This window comes from Haliaeetus albicilla, chromosome 12 (assembly GCF_947461875.1).
Source record: "Haliaeetus albicilla chromosome 12, bHalAlb1.1, whole genome shotgun sequence".
In the NCBI taxonomy this organism is placed as follows: Eukaryota; Metazoa; Chordata; class Aves; order Accipitriformes; family Accipitridae; genus Haliaeetus; species Haliaeetus albicilla.
The window spans coordinates 22,374,055-22,389,991 of NC_091494.1; the positions used below are offsets into that span (position 1 = coordinate 22,374,055).

General features: G+C 40.5%; 1 protein-coding gene across 1 annotated transcript in view; it reads left to right on the forward strand.

Moving 5' to 3' along the window:
• MCTP2 (multiple C2 and transmembrane domain containing 2) overlaps nucleotides 1-15,502 on the forward strand; it is a 106,343-nt gene extending 90,841 nt beyond the window's left edge. Inside the window, exons 19-22 of the mRNA XM_069798502.1 lie at nucleotides 4,646-4,755; nucleotides 7,131-7,240; nucleotides 9,577-9,674; nucleotides 11,966-15,502. Of these exons, the coding sequence (XP_069654603.1) occupies nucleotides 4,646-4,755; nucleotides 7,131-7,240; nucleotides 9,577-9,674; nucleotides 11,966-12,034 (387 nt within the window). The 3' untranslated portion in view covers nucleotides 12,035-15,502. The remainder of the gene's footprint in view (nucleotides 1-4,645; nucleotides 4,756-7,130; nucleotides 7,241-9,576; nucleotides 9,675-11,965) is intronic.
• The last annotated feature ends 435 nt before the right edge of the window (nucleotides 15,503-15,937 follow it).

Sequence of the window (15,937 nt, forward strand, 5' to 3'; positions counted from 1 at the left end):
GCCAGTGGTCTGCTGTTTATACCCAATAAAATCTTTTTTGATTTCAGAAGTTCTTCATCTACAAGTATTTTGGCCTTAAGATATTGTTTGGCACAGGTTTTGCTGGACACCGGTAAGGTCAGAGTTTTGTAGCCTAGCGCAGAGCAAGCTGCAAGTTAAATCCCACTTTGGCTGAGTTTGCTTTTCTCTAAATAACTACAGCATGGGGTTTTTTGTAAAAAAAAAAAAACAACCAGAATAATAGTAGAGCAAAAAGGCACGCATGCCTGAGCTTTTTTCCTTTCTTTCTTCTTTCCATCAATCTTGTTTGTTGCTAATACACTGTGGAATTCATATCCGGTACATGGGATAAATCCTGGTAAAACGTTACCGTAATGTGCTGGTAGCAGCAGTGGCATAATGAGATAGCTACTGTAAAAAAACTAATCTTAAAAAGTTAGGCCAGCCCAGGGCTAGGCAGACTAACTCTTTGAATTCCTGAAGATATTCAAGATTTTCATTCCTGACTTAGTTGTCTGTATCCTGTTTTCTTCCTCCTTTTGCATTAATCCCTATTTATTTTTTTCTCCTCCCCTTTTCCTCATCCTTGCCCCCAAGTGTTCCTCAAGTTAATATATTGAGTTTCTCTTGGCATGCCAAAAATCTGCTGATGAATACCACTTGTTTGAAAGTCGCATTCAAGATTCCTTTTTGTGCGAGTGTTTTATACGAAATCCAAGTGAGCAAGTATTTAGAACTTGCTTGTGGCTTCAAGCCTAAGTTTTTAGTTGTGTGCATAAGATATTTGCAGTATGCATCAGAAATACGCTTAGTGGACAACATTGGAGTGTTGCTTACTGGTTTGGATGTATCCAGAAGAAAAATATCTGAAGGATAGATTTAAAAAATAGGGAACACCTTTTTGTAAAGATGAAAGCTATTAATCTTTGAAACAAATGTTCACAGGAAGTTAGATCTCCACCATCCAAGTTTTCAATTCAGTAGCGGATGCTTTGCTAGAGCACAAGCAGAAACTAGCGTTATTTTGTCTTTGTTGCAGAGCAGACAGTTGATAATTTTTTGCCTTCAGTCTCTTCCTCCATAGCTCGTATGATTTTCCCTTGCAAGCCCAGCTCTGACAATTGTCGCTCACTCATCGTGAATCGCCATGTTAATGCTGGAAACGTCCTCTCCTGGCCTGCCCCATATTTCACACACTTTTAAAGTCTTTGGCATTGGAAGTACCTCAGTTTTGTGGTTGCATGACAGTTTCTTTTGCAACTGTCCTTGAATGTCTGGGAGCAGCATAACATTGTAGGGAAAGGAAGGAAGATCACAGAGCTATAGTAACCCTTTGAATGCATTTACATATCCTGTTTATTAACTTGTACGTATTTCAGAAATAGAAAAATCCAGAAGCACCTTTCATTCAGTACAGCAGAGATTTGGTGTCTTCCTTTACAAATTTAAGCTGAAGTATGTAAGCTGGATGCAAAAGACTTAATTTCTGAATTTGCTGGATGTTGGGTTTTGTTTTTTTTTTTCCTTCCCCTGACATGCTTAATCTTTTGTAAGACCCCTTCTGTGTTTTTTGTTCAGGCAATTAATGTAGAAATGAAGGTTTCTTAAATCAGGATATGCAAGGAAGATTTGTAGTAACACACTGATTATATAATTAATTCTCAGTTGTAAACTCATTTTGAGGGAGTTAATTCTTTCCCAGAGGCTGAAGACTAGTTTTGGTCCACCCACAGTGCTGTAATCAGCTAAGAAATAAAGAAGAAAAAGGCTTGAAGGAATGGAAGTTTCATGACCGGTTTTAGGAGAAAAATGCCAGAAACAGGCAGGATGTTTTATTTTTAATTCAAGCCAAAGCTTCTGAGCTGTGATTTTTGAACCATGGGTATCTAAATCCTGTTTTCAAGCAGCATAATATATTGAGTCTAAAAGAAATCAGAAAGGTATGATACCTGAGGAGTATGGAGAAAAATTACCTGTGTGGTGGGACCTTGCACAGATGGGAAAGTGTGTTTAGTGGAAGATGTATTTAAGACTATTTTTTACATCTTCCACAAATATGGCAACATTCAAATATAGCTTTCTGTATGACAGTTGCCCATTTACTAATAAATACGGACCAGTGACTGTCATCTTGATGGACTAATAACTCTCTTACTGCTTCTGACAGTGTTTTGTGAGGTACTGACTTCAGAAAGCATAAACAGCACTCCAAAACCTAAATAATTTGGAAAATCCTGTTTGTTGTCCTTCATTTGTCTGCTTCTTTCTTGCTTAACCAGTGACGTAATCATCCTGTAGATGTGTTTAGACTGCAGGTTTCCAGAACAAAACACTAATAACAAAGAAAAGGCGTTGACAAATTTCCAGGATTTTCAAATGATTCTGCACACATATTGCAGTGCATACTGCAAGAGCAGTTGCTAGCCTATTTTACTCTCTAATAACTGATTTCCTTTACGAGGCTTTCTAATCCCAGTCTGTCTCTGCCTTTTCCTTGGTTGAGCATATTTTGTATTATAAGTTGAAAACACCATTGTCTAGGGGTGATTTTAGCATGCATGCTAGATAACTATGCATGCAATTGTCATTATATCCTAGGAACTGGTAGTTTCTGTTTTATTTTCTTAGTCTGGTTGGTGGCTGCAGCAGAAGTTATGTTGTATTGGATAAACTGCATTACAACCACATTTCTAAGCTCAATCGAAGACGTGTAAATGAAGTCAGCATGATGTAGATAGAGCTGACAGATGATTTTCCTTGCAGGTCTGGGTAGCAAGAGTAGGCTTGCCCTGGAATATCACTTTATCTAAAGTGGTTTCTTGACCCCTCTGTCTGAATTTGGATGGAATGAAATTCCCACTGGCTGGTTCTCTATGAACTGCTCCCCAGCTATCTACTTCCAAGTTTGGTGCAAAAAAGCCAACTATGGCTAAGGGACCATTGCACCATTCTAGTGAGTGAATAGTTAAATATAATCTTAATGTGTCATTTACATTCGAGCCTAACAAGGTTATAACTGGAGTTGTGTGAAAATGACTTTTTGGTGCTATTTTCACATAAACTGACTATTTATTTATTTATTTTGTTCTGGGGTTATTTCACACCCCAAGGGTTTCATTTTTGTTGGTTGTTTTATTAATGTAAAAATACTCATTTTCACACCCAAATGTGTGATTATTTAAAATGCTGCTTCTATTCATTGTGCACTCACTTGCAACCTAAAGGCAAATATTCAAATGACTGGAGCTTGATAACTCCATGGTGGTTTTGGCTGGCTTTTTAAACTCAAAAATTACTGCGAAGAGAAATGGGCAGTAAGTAATACAGAGGGTTACAAGGTCTGTACTGTCATGTCTGCATCTCAGCATCCAAGGATGGTTCATATGTTATTCCAGCACACAACGATGTAGTGCAGTGCCCTGTCTTAGATGCATGCAAACCCTCTCACAGCACAGTAATGCCAAAAGGCTGTAGCAATGAGCCTTCACCTCTCTGGCCCAGTGCGACTTTAAGTAGCCTCTGACCCTCTCTCCTGCATGGAAGAATAATGTGGGTTCACAGCACAGAAGCAGAATTGCAGCAGTGTTGATCCAAGTGTCTCTGGCCCTTGCTTACTTCCACCCACCCTCTTCCCTGCCCCGGCGGCTGAGGACCACAGAGAACATGGATGCAATGTGCATTTTACCAGCATTTCCCCTCTCTGGGCACTGGCTGGTTAAAACACAACTTAAAATGTCTTTTTTCTAAATTGGGCTGATTTTGGAGAGTCTAAATGTGATGTAAAATCAGTGTCCAGGGCTCTGCATTTTGTAATAAGTGAATGTTTTGCTGATTTCTTGCTAGAATATCTACAACCACGCCAATTTGCATGCCTGTATGTGTGTTAGATTGCTGGCAAAGAAATGCTGAATGCTGATAATTGTATACTGATTTCCAAGGCTGATTTAAGTCATTTTGATTTTTAATTCATTCTGTGCTTCCTTTTTATTTCTGCACATGTGTAGTAATGTCCTGTAATGTTGTTGCCTAAAATAAGCAGTAAGAAATGAAGTTGTGAGATGGCTGCTGTAAAAGGAAAATGACATTTTTTCCTTTGATTCTTTTTTTTTTTTCCCCCAGTAAAAGAATAGGTCTCTGTATACAAGATGTTCAAAAAAATGTTGCATTCACTATCTTGCTGCTAATTTATATACAGAAAACAGCATGGCTGTTTGGAGCTTACAAAGCTCAGAAAAGTGACATTCAGAAGTTCTGTACAAGAATATTCTTGTTCTTGAGAAGCACTGAGCACCCAGCACTCTCCTGCAGGTCAGCTGGACTCAGGGGTGCTCAGCGTTTCTTCTGGTTTGGCATGCAGCTGGGTTCTTCAGTGAAAGCCTGGTTTGAGATCCTGGAGTCGATTTGTGTTAGAAGATGTAGAAACCTCTGCCCATGTGCTGAGGAAAAGTAAGAAAATATAGGGAACTATATGCCTTCATGTTAATTGTATGTGGTAAACCCAGGGGGTGTGTTCTTTCCTTCCTTCATTGATAATACCTGAGTTTATGGATGCATCAGCAGTAGTGGGAATCTTACTTGCTTCACATGAACATGTTAACAAATACTGAATGTATAAAAAGTTTTGGTTTTCCTTTTTTTCTGTTAGGAATCTGAGAAAAAGGGTTTAATTGATAGAATCCACATGGTCCAAGAGATCATCATAGCTGTTCAAAGCATCCTAGAAGAAATAGCATCATTTGGAGAGAGGATTAAAAAGTAAGTGATAATTTTTTCTTGCTTAGCCATGATTTGCAGTGAAGCAGAGCCAGGAGGAGGATTAAGGTGGAGAGAATTTCTTCTGTGAAATGTGAAAAATGACTGCAAGGTGCAGCAGGAGACCGTAGCCAGTCCTACCACTGTTCCTTCTTCTCATGGAGTCCTTTACTCCACAAATCTTTCCAAAGTATAGAGAAGGGGAGAAGCCATGTGCTCTGCTGATGTAGCTCTCACATTCACCCACTTGCCCAGATTTCTGGTCTTGACTGTCTGTGATGGGGTAGGGAGTCATGATGCCACACAAGGGAAAATACTGCTTGAAGATGTGGGCACAGAAGTATCAGGTATTTCCTTTAATTTCCTTCACAGAAAGTAGGTAGGAGTTGATGGTTGGTGTCGCCTTTCCCATGCCCTCCCTGCCCTGGCCTGGTTACAGGGGTTACCAATCACTTATTTCCCTGCCCAACGCATTGATGTTCTTCTCTCTTTACCATTTTGAGCTGTCTGCTTCCTGCTGGTGCTATGAGGAAGCCCGGAGGGGGGGTTCCGGGTCTGTTTGCAAAGGGGAGGCAGATAGGGTATTCCTGACCTTACAAAAGAGAGAGGTGAAGAGCCTAAAAAAAAATTCCCCACACAAACACAACAAACTTTTATAACCCAATCTGTATTGGAGCTTAATTGACCCACATTGTTTTCTGTTTTGAACACAAAGTGATGGTTTGTGATCAAACCACTCTACTGAGGAGCTGGGTTCAAGCTAAAAATACAGCAAACGCATGTGCTGTGGTTCCACGCCGGACACCCCAGCTGGGGTGGAAGTGGCCCAAAGATGTATTCCAGTCTATGAACAGGGCACTGTTCTGCCCAGCTGCATGGCAGGAAGACTCAGAGCGCTCAAACACTATTAATTCTTGTATTCATTTTGGTAACAATGGTCTTAAAGAACACTTTGAGTATTAATGTGGATGCCCGATGTAATTTCAGAAGAATTCCATTGTAACTCAACAGTGATGTACCATTAAAAAATTGCCACCAAAGTTTTTCTGTAAGTGACAGACTGAATTGTGCTACAGTTTCCGTCTGTCACTCTAGTTATACAATCATAGGGAGTTTTAATAGTTTAATTGAATTGAGCTGTTTTGCTATTTTTTTTACTTAAGCTACATTGATTGATAATGATGGGTCCTCTCCCACCTATCCTTACTTAATATTTAATACATTTATTGAAGCTTAAAAGTAATTCTTTTAGCATCCTATTAATTTTATCTGTCAAGGGAAGTTCATCTTATTTTATAGCCTGATAAGTGGTCCGCATTGATTCTCTTCTTCCTACTCCCCGTCATCACGATGTGAAGGTAGCAGGCAGATTGTATGAAACGGAGATGCCCAGATCCATAAATCCACCTATGAACTAATTGGCGTTCCTGTAGGCCATGTATCTCAATGTTTGGTGCATGCTGTAGAGATGCATCTTACAAGGGCACAGGCGGACAAAGTAGCTTCAAAGGTGTGTTAGCAATAGCTGCTCACCTTAAGTCCATCGTGGGCTTACAGATGAGTGGTCTGAGTGAAAGAAAGTCCTGTTTTGTGCTACAGTGCTGCAAAAGTCTGAATGACTGTGGTCACTGAGCCTCTTGAGAGTGCTCCTCTTGCAAGGTTGGTAGTGGGCAGCAGCTTGGACTGCTGCTAGCATACTATAGCTTACCCAAGACAGCCTCCTATATACAATGTAGTAAGGAATTGTTGAAAATGTAATGAAATAAAAGCAGATATATTAATAATGAGAGAATTATATAGAATCTTAATCCCTAATAGTATACAAAGAAATGACTTTAACTGCTCTTTTAAAGTTTAGCATCAGTTGTAATTAATCCATTCCAAGTTGTTGGTGGGGTTGAGTCTGGCTACCTGCCACATTTGAGTTGCGCACTGACACACATCCCATGTCATCCCCACTGTGGCCCAGTGGAGCCAGCTCAGATGGCTTGCACCTGCGGCATGGCCTCATCTCCAGATCAGATAATCTGCCCATGAATAACGGAGAGCTGACCGGTGAGCAGAGATGTGTAACAAGTGTGACACCTATAAGAAGAAACAAAACCAACTTGCTACATGCCTAACAACTTCAGTGAGTTCCCCAGAGACCATCTTCTCTTTTCTTTATCGTGATACCTGCCTCTCAGATATCTCCCTTAATCCGTTATAGCATTCTGATGCAGGAATCTGCTTATCCACCTTCCAAAGGGTCTGCAATTTACAGTGCATTTGAATGCAGCGAGCACTGCAAAGAGGTCATGAAATTATTATTGGGTAGCAGAGTACAAGCTGTGTCCAAGAACAGAAACAATGAGAAAGATTATTGTTTTTCTTTCCAGCACATTCAACTGGACGGTGCCTTTCCTCTCTGTCTTGGCCTGCCTGGTCCTGGCAGCAGCAACAGTCATTTTGTATTTTATACCACTGCGGTACATTGTTTTAATCTGGGGTAAGTACTCCACTGTGTCTCATTTGCATACTATAAATACAATATATATCTACAGAATAAAATCAAATAAGCTTTAAACTACCTGTTACACAGACAATCAAGTACTGTTCCTTAGAGGTGAATAAATATGCTATGAACTTTTTAAAATTACCGTTTCCCCTCCACCCCCTGCCAGGTGATCCAGTGATCTGCTTTTCTTTGGGTTCTTTATAAGTTTCCAACAGCACCATAAGAAAAGCGTTAGCCTAGATAAGCTACTTTCAATATTATCATTCTGCAGGAGAGTAATTAACTTCCTGATTCTGGACCCCCCCTGGTTGGGAAGTCATAAGGAGTGGGCAAGAGGTGTTTGAAGAGCTGGACCACGGGGGCCTGGACCCCAGGAGCCTTTTGGGCCTTAACTCCCCTGCAATCAGGAGGAGCAGTGTGCCCAGTACCTCATGGTCTAACAGGAGGCACTGAGCATCTCTGTGTCCCGGGTCAGAAAGTATTCATATCAAGGTGCATCATGAAGTAAAAGAGGAGCTTTTAAAAATGAAGTTTCCTGGTGGTGTTATGAAGAAGAGTAAGATGGTCTTTCACAAAAGGAGATGGCATTCTAGCTGCTGAAGACTTAATCTCAAAATGGCCTTCTATCTTATTTAGGGTGATAGCTTTTATCTCGGCCTTGAGGTACAATGGCTGAGAACACAGTGCAGGTAATCCTCACAAAACCACTGAGGCTCAGCCCCGGTGTGGCTCTGGTCTGTAGGGACCCCCCATGACCCTTCCAGGGCTGAGCCATCTGCTGCTGTCTTGGCTCTCCTGCATGCAGAAAATGGAGGGAATGAGAAGGTGGCAGTACAAAAAGCCACTCTTGGGCAAAAAAAAATAAATGAAATAAAGGATTAAATCAAACAAAAGAAAGGGCAAAAGGGAAGGAGAGAAATTGCTAGGAGTAAAAAGTTCAGTAACAAAATATTGCTGTTCTTATATGGAAGACATGGTGAGTACATGAAAACTATACATCCGTTCAACATCATCTAGACTGACAGGGCCTTCAAATATGATACATGTTAAACAACTACCCTGTGGCAAGGCCTCAAAAGACCTTATGGTATTTTCTGTTTTTTAAAAATCAGGTACACAGAAAACTGTGTTGGCATTTTGCTACAAGTATGTGGCTTAAAAGCTGAATCTCAGATGTGAAGCAGGTACATTTCAGAGAGAGGAGAAGGCTGGAGCAGCCATCACATTTGAAATCGCTTTCAGGGAAACTACTGTGAGATTTTGGACAGGGGCATGATGAAATCGAGTGCTGTATTATGATCCTTAGAGGCAACCAACATTTGAATTTTTTTGCTGTTCTTTAAAATGGGTTAGCTGATTTTCTTCACCTAATGAGCCTTTGCTCTTCTACTACCCCTTTACATAGCCACACTACTAGTTGCTGTTTCTCAGTGGGAAAGTGGTGGCAACAGGGTGTTAAGTGGCTGCAATGGCACAAGGGGAGGGCTGGGAAGGGTGCTCAGGTCTCTCGCTTTCTCATCCCGGTCCATGCAATAGAGATGGTGCTGGCTGAGGGCTGCTCATCACTCACTTTCCTCAAAGGGAGGAGAAGAGAAGACCTCATGAACTCCACAATAATATGAACATTGCGTTCCCATGGATCTTCTGTCCAGACTAGGGACCACCTCTGACAGCTGAAGTACAACTAAGTCCACGGAGACGGGGAGTGCTGTTGCTGCAGTTAACAAGCCAAATTATTCATCCTAAGATCAAAACAAAGTAAACCTTGTGATAAGTTTTTACCGTTTCCCACAGCATCATAATACGGCCAACTTGTCAAATCTGGTTCTGCAAAGAAGGATAAGCTATGAGACATGATGGGGAAAGGAAGCTTTCATTTTCAGGAGAAATAGAAGGAAAAAAGCCTTTATCCTGCCCAATTATTTTCTGAGCCTTCCAGTTCCCTGGGCAAGATGAGAGGGAATGTCTTTGGTCATGTAGGATAGCAGATTTAACAGCAGTCTCGGCTGCAAATTTGTGTATTCTCCCCACAATATCCCCCAAAATGAATGCATGCTGCAATCTCTTTTTGCCATGTTGTTGACAACAGATGATCCCTGAAGTAGAGAAATACTTTTATAAATAATGCCCTCTACTTCCTCCAGGAGGCACTTGTGAATGATTCCACATGACAGGGAACGTGCGCGTGGCTTTAAGTCCCAGGCACTGTTTTCACACTAATTTTTACTTGTGAATTCCTCTTTCCTTTTTCACCTTGCCTGAACAATTTAGGGAGGGAATAGAAAAGGGTTGTATTATTTTGTTTGCATTTCTTTTTTTTTTCCTAGGCATAAATAAATTTACGAAGAAGCTTAGAAATCCCTACGCCATTGACAATAATGAGATACTAGATTTCCTCTCCAGGGTACCATCTGATGTTCAAAAGGTAGGTAATGAATGACCACTGCCAACTGAGGCAACAAGCGGCACTGAGAGCACCCGGGTGCTCTGCTTGGGGAATATGATGCCAGTGCACTTTTGAATAATGGAGATAAGGAATCAGGGAAAATCCACAAAGCGGGGGGAGGTGTTAGAAGAGAGGGGAGCCAAAATCCTTTGTCAGAGGGATAAAATGATTGCAGAAAAATTATCCTGAAAAGACCTACTTAAAAATGATCTGGAAAATCGCCCAGCGTGGTTACTGAACTGTGGTTTCTGTCACCTTTCTGCTCCGGTATTTGTACCGAGGGAGGGGAAAATAGTCTCTTTGATAGAGGTAACCATCCAAAAGGATTTGCTGTATTCTCTCTTTTCTCAAGATGAAGGGGGAAGGGAGGCATTATTTCTGTGACTTTGTGCTTGCTGTGTTTTTTTTTCACATCAGCTGTCCCTCAAAATTCTTCCTCTCCACCCACCTTGAGCTCCGGGCCTCCCTTGGACAATGATCTGCTCATGTTTTTCTTTAAAGAAAGCCTTGAGATGTGTATAAAATACTCTGCGGTTGATCAGATCAATCTTCTACCATTATGGAATTATAACTTTTAATCTAACCAGAATCTATTCTCCCTCAATTTCAGTCAAGTCTCGTCTCTTCTCCTATTTCTGTTAAACACCACCACTGTCTTCAGTAATCTTGCCTATCTTCCTGGAAATTATTTGAACAATAAGTCCTTTAGAATGTCAAGATCTGTTTATTTCTCTTGGAGGAAGGAATATAGTCTTGCTGGGTAAAGAAGCCACACAATATAAAGGATTCTTTCTTTTGTTTTAATCAACTGGAATCTGCGTCTTCATGTCCTGATCCTGATGCCCTGGATCCCACTGACATTGTACCTTCCTCTGTGAATCATGGTCCTTTCACAGTGAGGTGCTGCTCACTGTGAATAAGAGGATCACAATCTCTCCTATAGTGATTTTACTCTGTTGGAGACAGAAAAATAATTGCCCACATGCAGTGTTGAGGCATCTGGTAGAAAGAAGGTTGAAAAAGGCTTCTGGTGACATTTATCTGAAGAGGCCACCAGATTGGTTGGTGGCAGCACTAATAACTTGAGAGAAATCTCGCCATAGACTGGTGGGAGGAAAAAAGCTAAACAGAAATGATCATAGAGACATTAAGCTTTAGTGTATTTTTATTTTTTGTCATTGCTTTTGTAGAGCACACTGGATTTGCAGTGATGGTTTGCATATGCCCTTTTAGTGTTTATGTTAAAAGATAAGCTGCTTTTCTTTTTATGCTTTATTTAACATTTACATTTATAACATTTCCTTGAGTGGCTTCTATCATTTTGGGATCCTTTGAGCTCTCCAAGGAAAATGATAACCATTTTCTATGGGAGGAATGATAAAAATTCCTAGGATGGGAGAAACCTTCTCAGGGTTTTCCACTAGTGCTAAAAATAGGGAGCTATGTGACAGCCACACGCTCTAGTGAAAAGTCATCCATGGCAGCTCCAAAGCCCCTCTGTCTGCTTCATTTTACATGCTACCAATGCATCATCATTTCACTATGTTACTGCAATGAGTTAGAAATTACCTCTGTCTGTATATTAGCCATTTACAACCCACACGTGTTGGACAAAAGACAGTGGAGGAGTGAAGAAGATGGCACGTTCAGCAGAAGTTTCCCCATGATTTCAGTGGGAATACTTTTCTGTAGCACAACAGACAATTTGGAGATTACACCATCCTTGTCAGTTTATCACACATGTTTTAACCATTATATTGTATATGAAATTGCTTTGAAAGGTGGAGGCAGCTTTGTCCAGGTTCTATTTGGGAAAATATTTTCCTTTTTTGAAATGATTAAATATGTCAGCCTCCCAAGGTCTGTGTATGGTTTTGACAACTGTCATCTTACTGCGTATTGGGATCCACTTGAATTGAAACTCCTGAGAGAAGTTTATTAAACTTATAGGTTAATGCCAGAAAGATAAGAAAAACAACTCCCAAACCAAAACAGACCCAAAAGATCTAGCCTACACTGTTGAAATCAGGTAGAACCCCATGTATCTCATTAGAAAAAATCTGCTTTTAATATTTTCGTTTCAAGAAATGATGCATGACTTCTCAAATCCTTCCTGCAATTAATCCCCCATGTTCCTGTGTTTAGAAAATGATTCATTACTTTTGAACCTTCCTTAGTTTCCCTTGGTTTGTCCTCAGGGAGCCGTTAACACACACTGTAGTGAGCTAGAGTTACCTAACTGCAAACGTCATGTCTATTTGTTTTTACAGGTGCAGCGTGCTGAATTGAAACCATACAGCAGCTCTAGTCCCATTAGGAAGAAGCGGAGTGCACTTTAGGATGCAGCGTGATTTCGGAATGCAGCATCTCCCTCCATACCCGCTATAAGAGCACATGTACTTCCCTCCTCCCCTTCTTCTTGCTTCGGAACAACACTATAATCACTGCCACAGACTTTTTTCTTTTTTTTTTTTAAGACCTGGTTTTTGATAAACACCTATCTCGGGTTGTCTTTTTGGCATGGAATCGTAGCCCAAAAAAGAGCAAGGTGGAACGTATGAACTAGTGTGTGGGGTGGGAAGAGAATGGGAGAGGATGATGCAACTGCATCTATTTTTTTCTTCTTTTTTTTTTTTCCCCCCCCTTCGATTGTAGAGGCAAGGCTGGATGTGGCAGCACTCCCTGTTTTATGTAGGAAGAGATAATTCCGCTTAGTGTAGCAGATCAGCTGAGCTGATGTGAGGAGGTGCTCTGAACCAGTTTTTAACATATCCAACAGATTTACATTAAGATATGAAAGCTATTCTTTTCTGAGTTAAATCACTGTGCCTAGAAAGGTTTAAGCTCTGAATTAACGAGTCTTTGATACCCATCTTCTGTTCAAGCAGTGTACGTTTTAAAAAGTTTTTTATCATAATTAGCAGAAAGAGCTGGGAGCTCCAACAGTATCTCAATATTTCATCCAGCACTTGTGGGTTTTTCTTTTTCCTTTTTTTTTTTTTTCCTTCTTTTTTTAAAGCCCACCCTGTGGTTAACTCTTTGGATACTGGAATCATTGGAGATCCATTGCTGGCAATGGATGCATGAGAACCTTCTGCTGTGAAAGGATTAAGAGACCGTAGAAAAGTCTAACTCACTGACCTGAAAAGACTCTGTTGACTTGCCTTTTATAATTCCATCTCATCAGATATTTTCAGCGTAGCTGTTTTTTTCCTGTCTAAATCCAGAGGGGTCAACACTACAGATCTAAGAGAAAAAACACTTTATAGCCTTAAAGAAACAAGTGCTTGTGCAGAGAGAGAGCACAGTGCCCAAAGATGTGGTTGTGCAATAGTGTGCAGACTTTGGTCCACCCCTGATGTCTTGTTGGAGTCTTTCCTAGTGGCTCACAAGGAGAGGATCAGAAAGTGAAGTCATATGGAAACTGAGCAATGAAGAGACAGAAGAATGGACCCCATTTTCTATTCTGAGGAGAATGTGATTTCTTGCTTGCTTACCAATCTTTTAGCTATTGTGCTTTTGCTTTATATAATTCAGATAACCAGCATTATTCATGTTGTTTGGGGAAACTGAAACACAGAATCATATGTAAATCCTACTTAATTTTGAGAAGAGTGTAGCCCTCGGTCCTTTTGGTGCTGTAGGATGTTGTGGGGAGTGACTTGCCACCACAAGACATCACTGGTAGCACAAGAGCTGGAGTCGCTTCTTGTGATTCCCAGGCAGGGGCTACCACATCCCCTGGGGTAGTTCACAGTACAGAGAAATAGAGAATCCCAAGAGATGGGTTTCTTTTTAACAAAAGATGACTTTGGAAGTCATCCAATTAAAGGTAAACTGGGTAAAACCTTGCTTATGGATCAGCAATCCAAATGGAGTCACGCCATGTGGTTCAGTAATGCAAACTTGTGGGCCAGTTGCATGAATTTGAAGGAGGAAAACTAACACCAGAGTATATTCCACTGGATTATTATCTAGATTCAGTGATTTTTCAAGAAGTTTATTTTTCAAAGTAACAAGCCCCACTGTGCCTTTGAATAAGGAGAGGCACATTTTCATAGACTTGATTGGATAAAGAATGTATTTTGCTCATGCAAAGCTGTGTGTAGCTGCAAATGGAAAGATAGAAAAAAGATTATCCTGGTTTAAAAAGCCATAAAAATGCCTCTTTGTGTGCATGTGTGCTTGTGTGCCCATGCGTATACAGAGTTGGGTATAAAGAAAAGTACATGTATAATGTATTTATAGGCGAGTGTGTGTGGGAAAATGGGTGAATATACAGATTTAAAAACCTTGAAAATGTTTATGAAAAATGCCAAAGATTCTAAAGCTTATCATCTTGCGTCTGTTCTTCTTCATTTTGTATCTTTCCCGGCATGTCTCTCTGGCTGAGCCAGATCTCTGCATGATTTGATTTACTTCAGGTTAATGAAGCTGGTTGGAAAGAGCCTTGTAGAAATTACAAAATCTCCAGTAAATCTCCTTCTTGTACATACAATAGATGTCCACGGACCCCTTTTGTTAAACCAGTTTCTCAATCTTCTGTGTAAACAATGCCTCATTGTCTCGCTTTAAACTATCATCTGGTTTATCATACTGTAGTCTTGTCATTTTGCAAGGACCAAAGTCAGGCATATTTAAGCAGGCATGTGAGATCTGATCATTGATTTGAGTGAAAACATTCAACTCCAAGAAAAATTGTTTGTTTATTCAGAAGTTGGGACTGATACTTTAATAGCTTTTTTTTTTTTCCCCTATAGATTTTTCCATGTGGAACTGATTTCTGTTAAGGTGTTCAGGAGACAGGGTGATGTCTTTTTTTTTTTTTTTTTTTTGGTGTAGATATGTTGTGTTACAGAATAATTTGCATTAGATTGTTATGCTGGAAACATACCAAATGAAGGGGTTTGGATGGTCCAGTACCTATATATGTTGTAATGAGCTGCTTGTTTTGATAAATGCTGTTGGAAATGCAATAAACATTTGAGGTTAAGCTGATGCTTTCTAATTTATCTGGATTAGGAGATATGTTTCCCACTCTTTGCAAAATGTTTACTGTGCAATAATATTTAGTATCTGACTAGGTAAGCAAGTACATCACTTGACGGTGCAGTGTAACAACCCATGCCGGAGGTTGCTTGAAATGGAGACTGTGCTGCAGGAGATGAGGTGAAGCTTTACCCCATCTGCTTACAACTATTTAGTGGGATTTGCTAGGCCTTACCTAAAGGAAAGGAGGGTTATGTGCATTTACGGCATACTCCAGTAATCAAAATCTTTATTCAGATTTTTCATTTGATTCTTAAAGCAAGATATTAGTTGATACATATCTCTGTGTGTCCATTCGCCCATGCAAATTATCAGTTTTTACATTGTTGATCTGTTCAATGTATAGCATGGAAATTATAAACTTAAATTTTTAATTTAAGGTAGTCATTTCAGTGCAACAATATGTACATTTGCAGTCTAAAGTTTCTAAGACCAGAAGGCCTTCAGAAATTTAAATCTAACTATGGGTCTTTTGGCTTACAAAATCATGGCGATATTGGAATATGACTAAACATGTCCACTAACTGTACAGTGTGAAAATAACTGGATTTGACATATATGTGCAAATGCAGTATGTACTCATGTTTGCCCAAACATGAGCTGCTGCTAAAGGTTGGTTTCTTGAATAATCATGAATAGGACTGAGGATTCAGCTCCCCTATGGATCACTGTCAGTAAAACTCAGTCACTGAACGCACCTTATGGAAAGCAAGCAAGCAAGCAAACAACCGAATAAAGCAAAGTTGGTGGAAATGTCACGCACTTTGTCTTTTTTTCTGCTTGCAAAGCTCTGATTTTAACCTTCAGCTGCAGCCCTTCCTCCCTCGGCTTCCCCCTCAGCCCTCTCCCCAGCCACCCACGGAGCAGTGGAGAGCTCAGGCTCTGCCCTGCTGACCTGGGGCTCCCACCACGGAGCACTGCCCACTGGACCAGCCACCCTGCACCCCTTTGCGTGGGAAAGGGAAAGGGCTTGTGCCCTAGAAATTAGACGGGCTGCTGCTAATTCACTGTCTGGGGTAAGAGTACTAGCAACTCCCTGAATTGGGCTGTCCCACTAGAAAACAGAGACTTGCCGTTTAATTTCCTGTACTCTACATGGGGCTACATTTTATTTTATTTTTTTAATTTGGAGGGCCTGATCCTGCAGGCATTACCACAAGTAGAACTGGAGTTATTTTCCCATCGGACGTGTA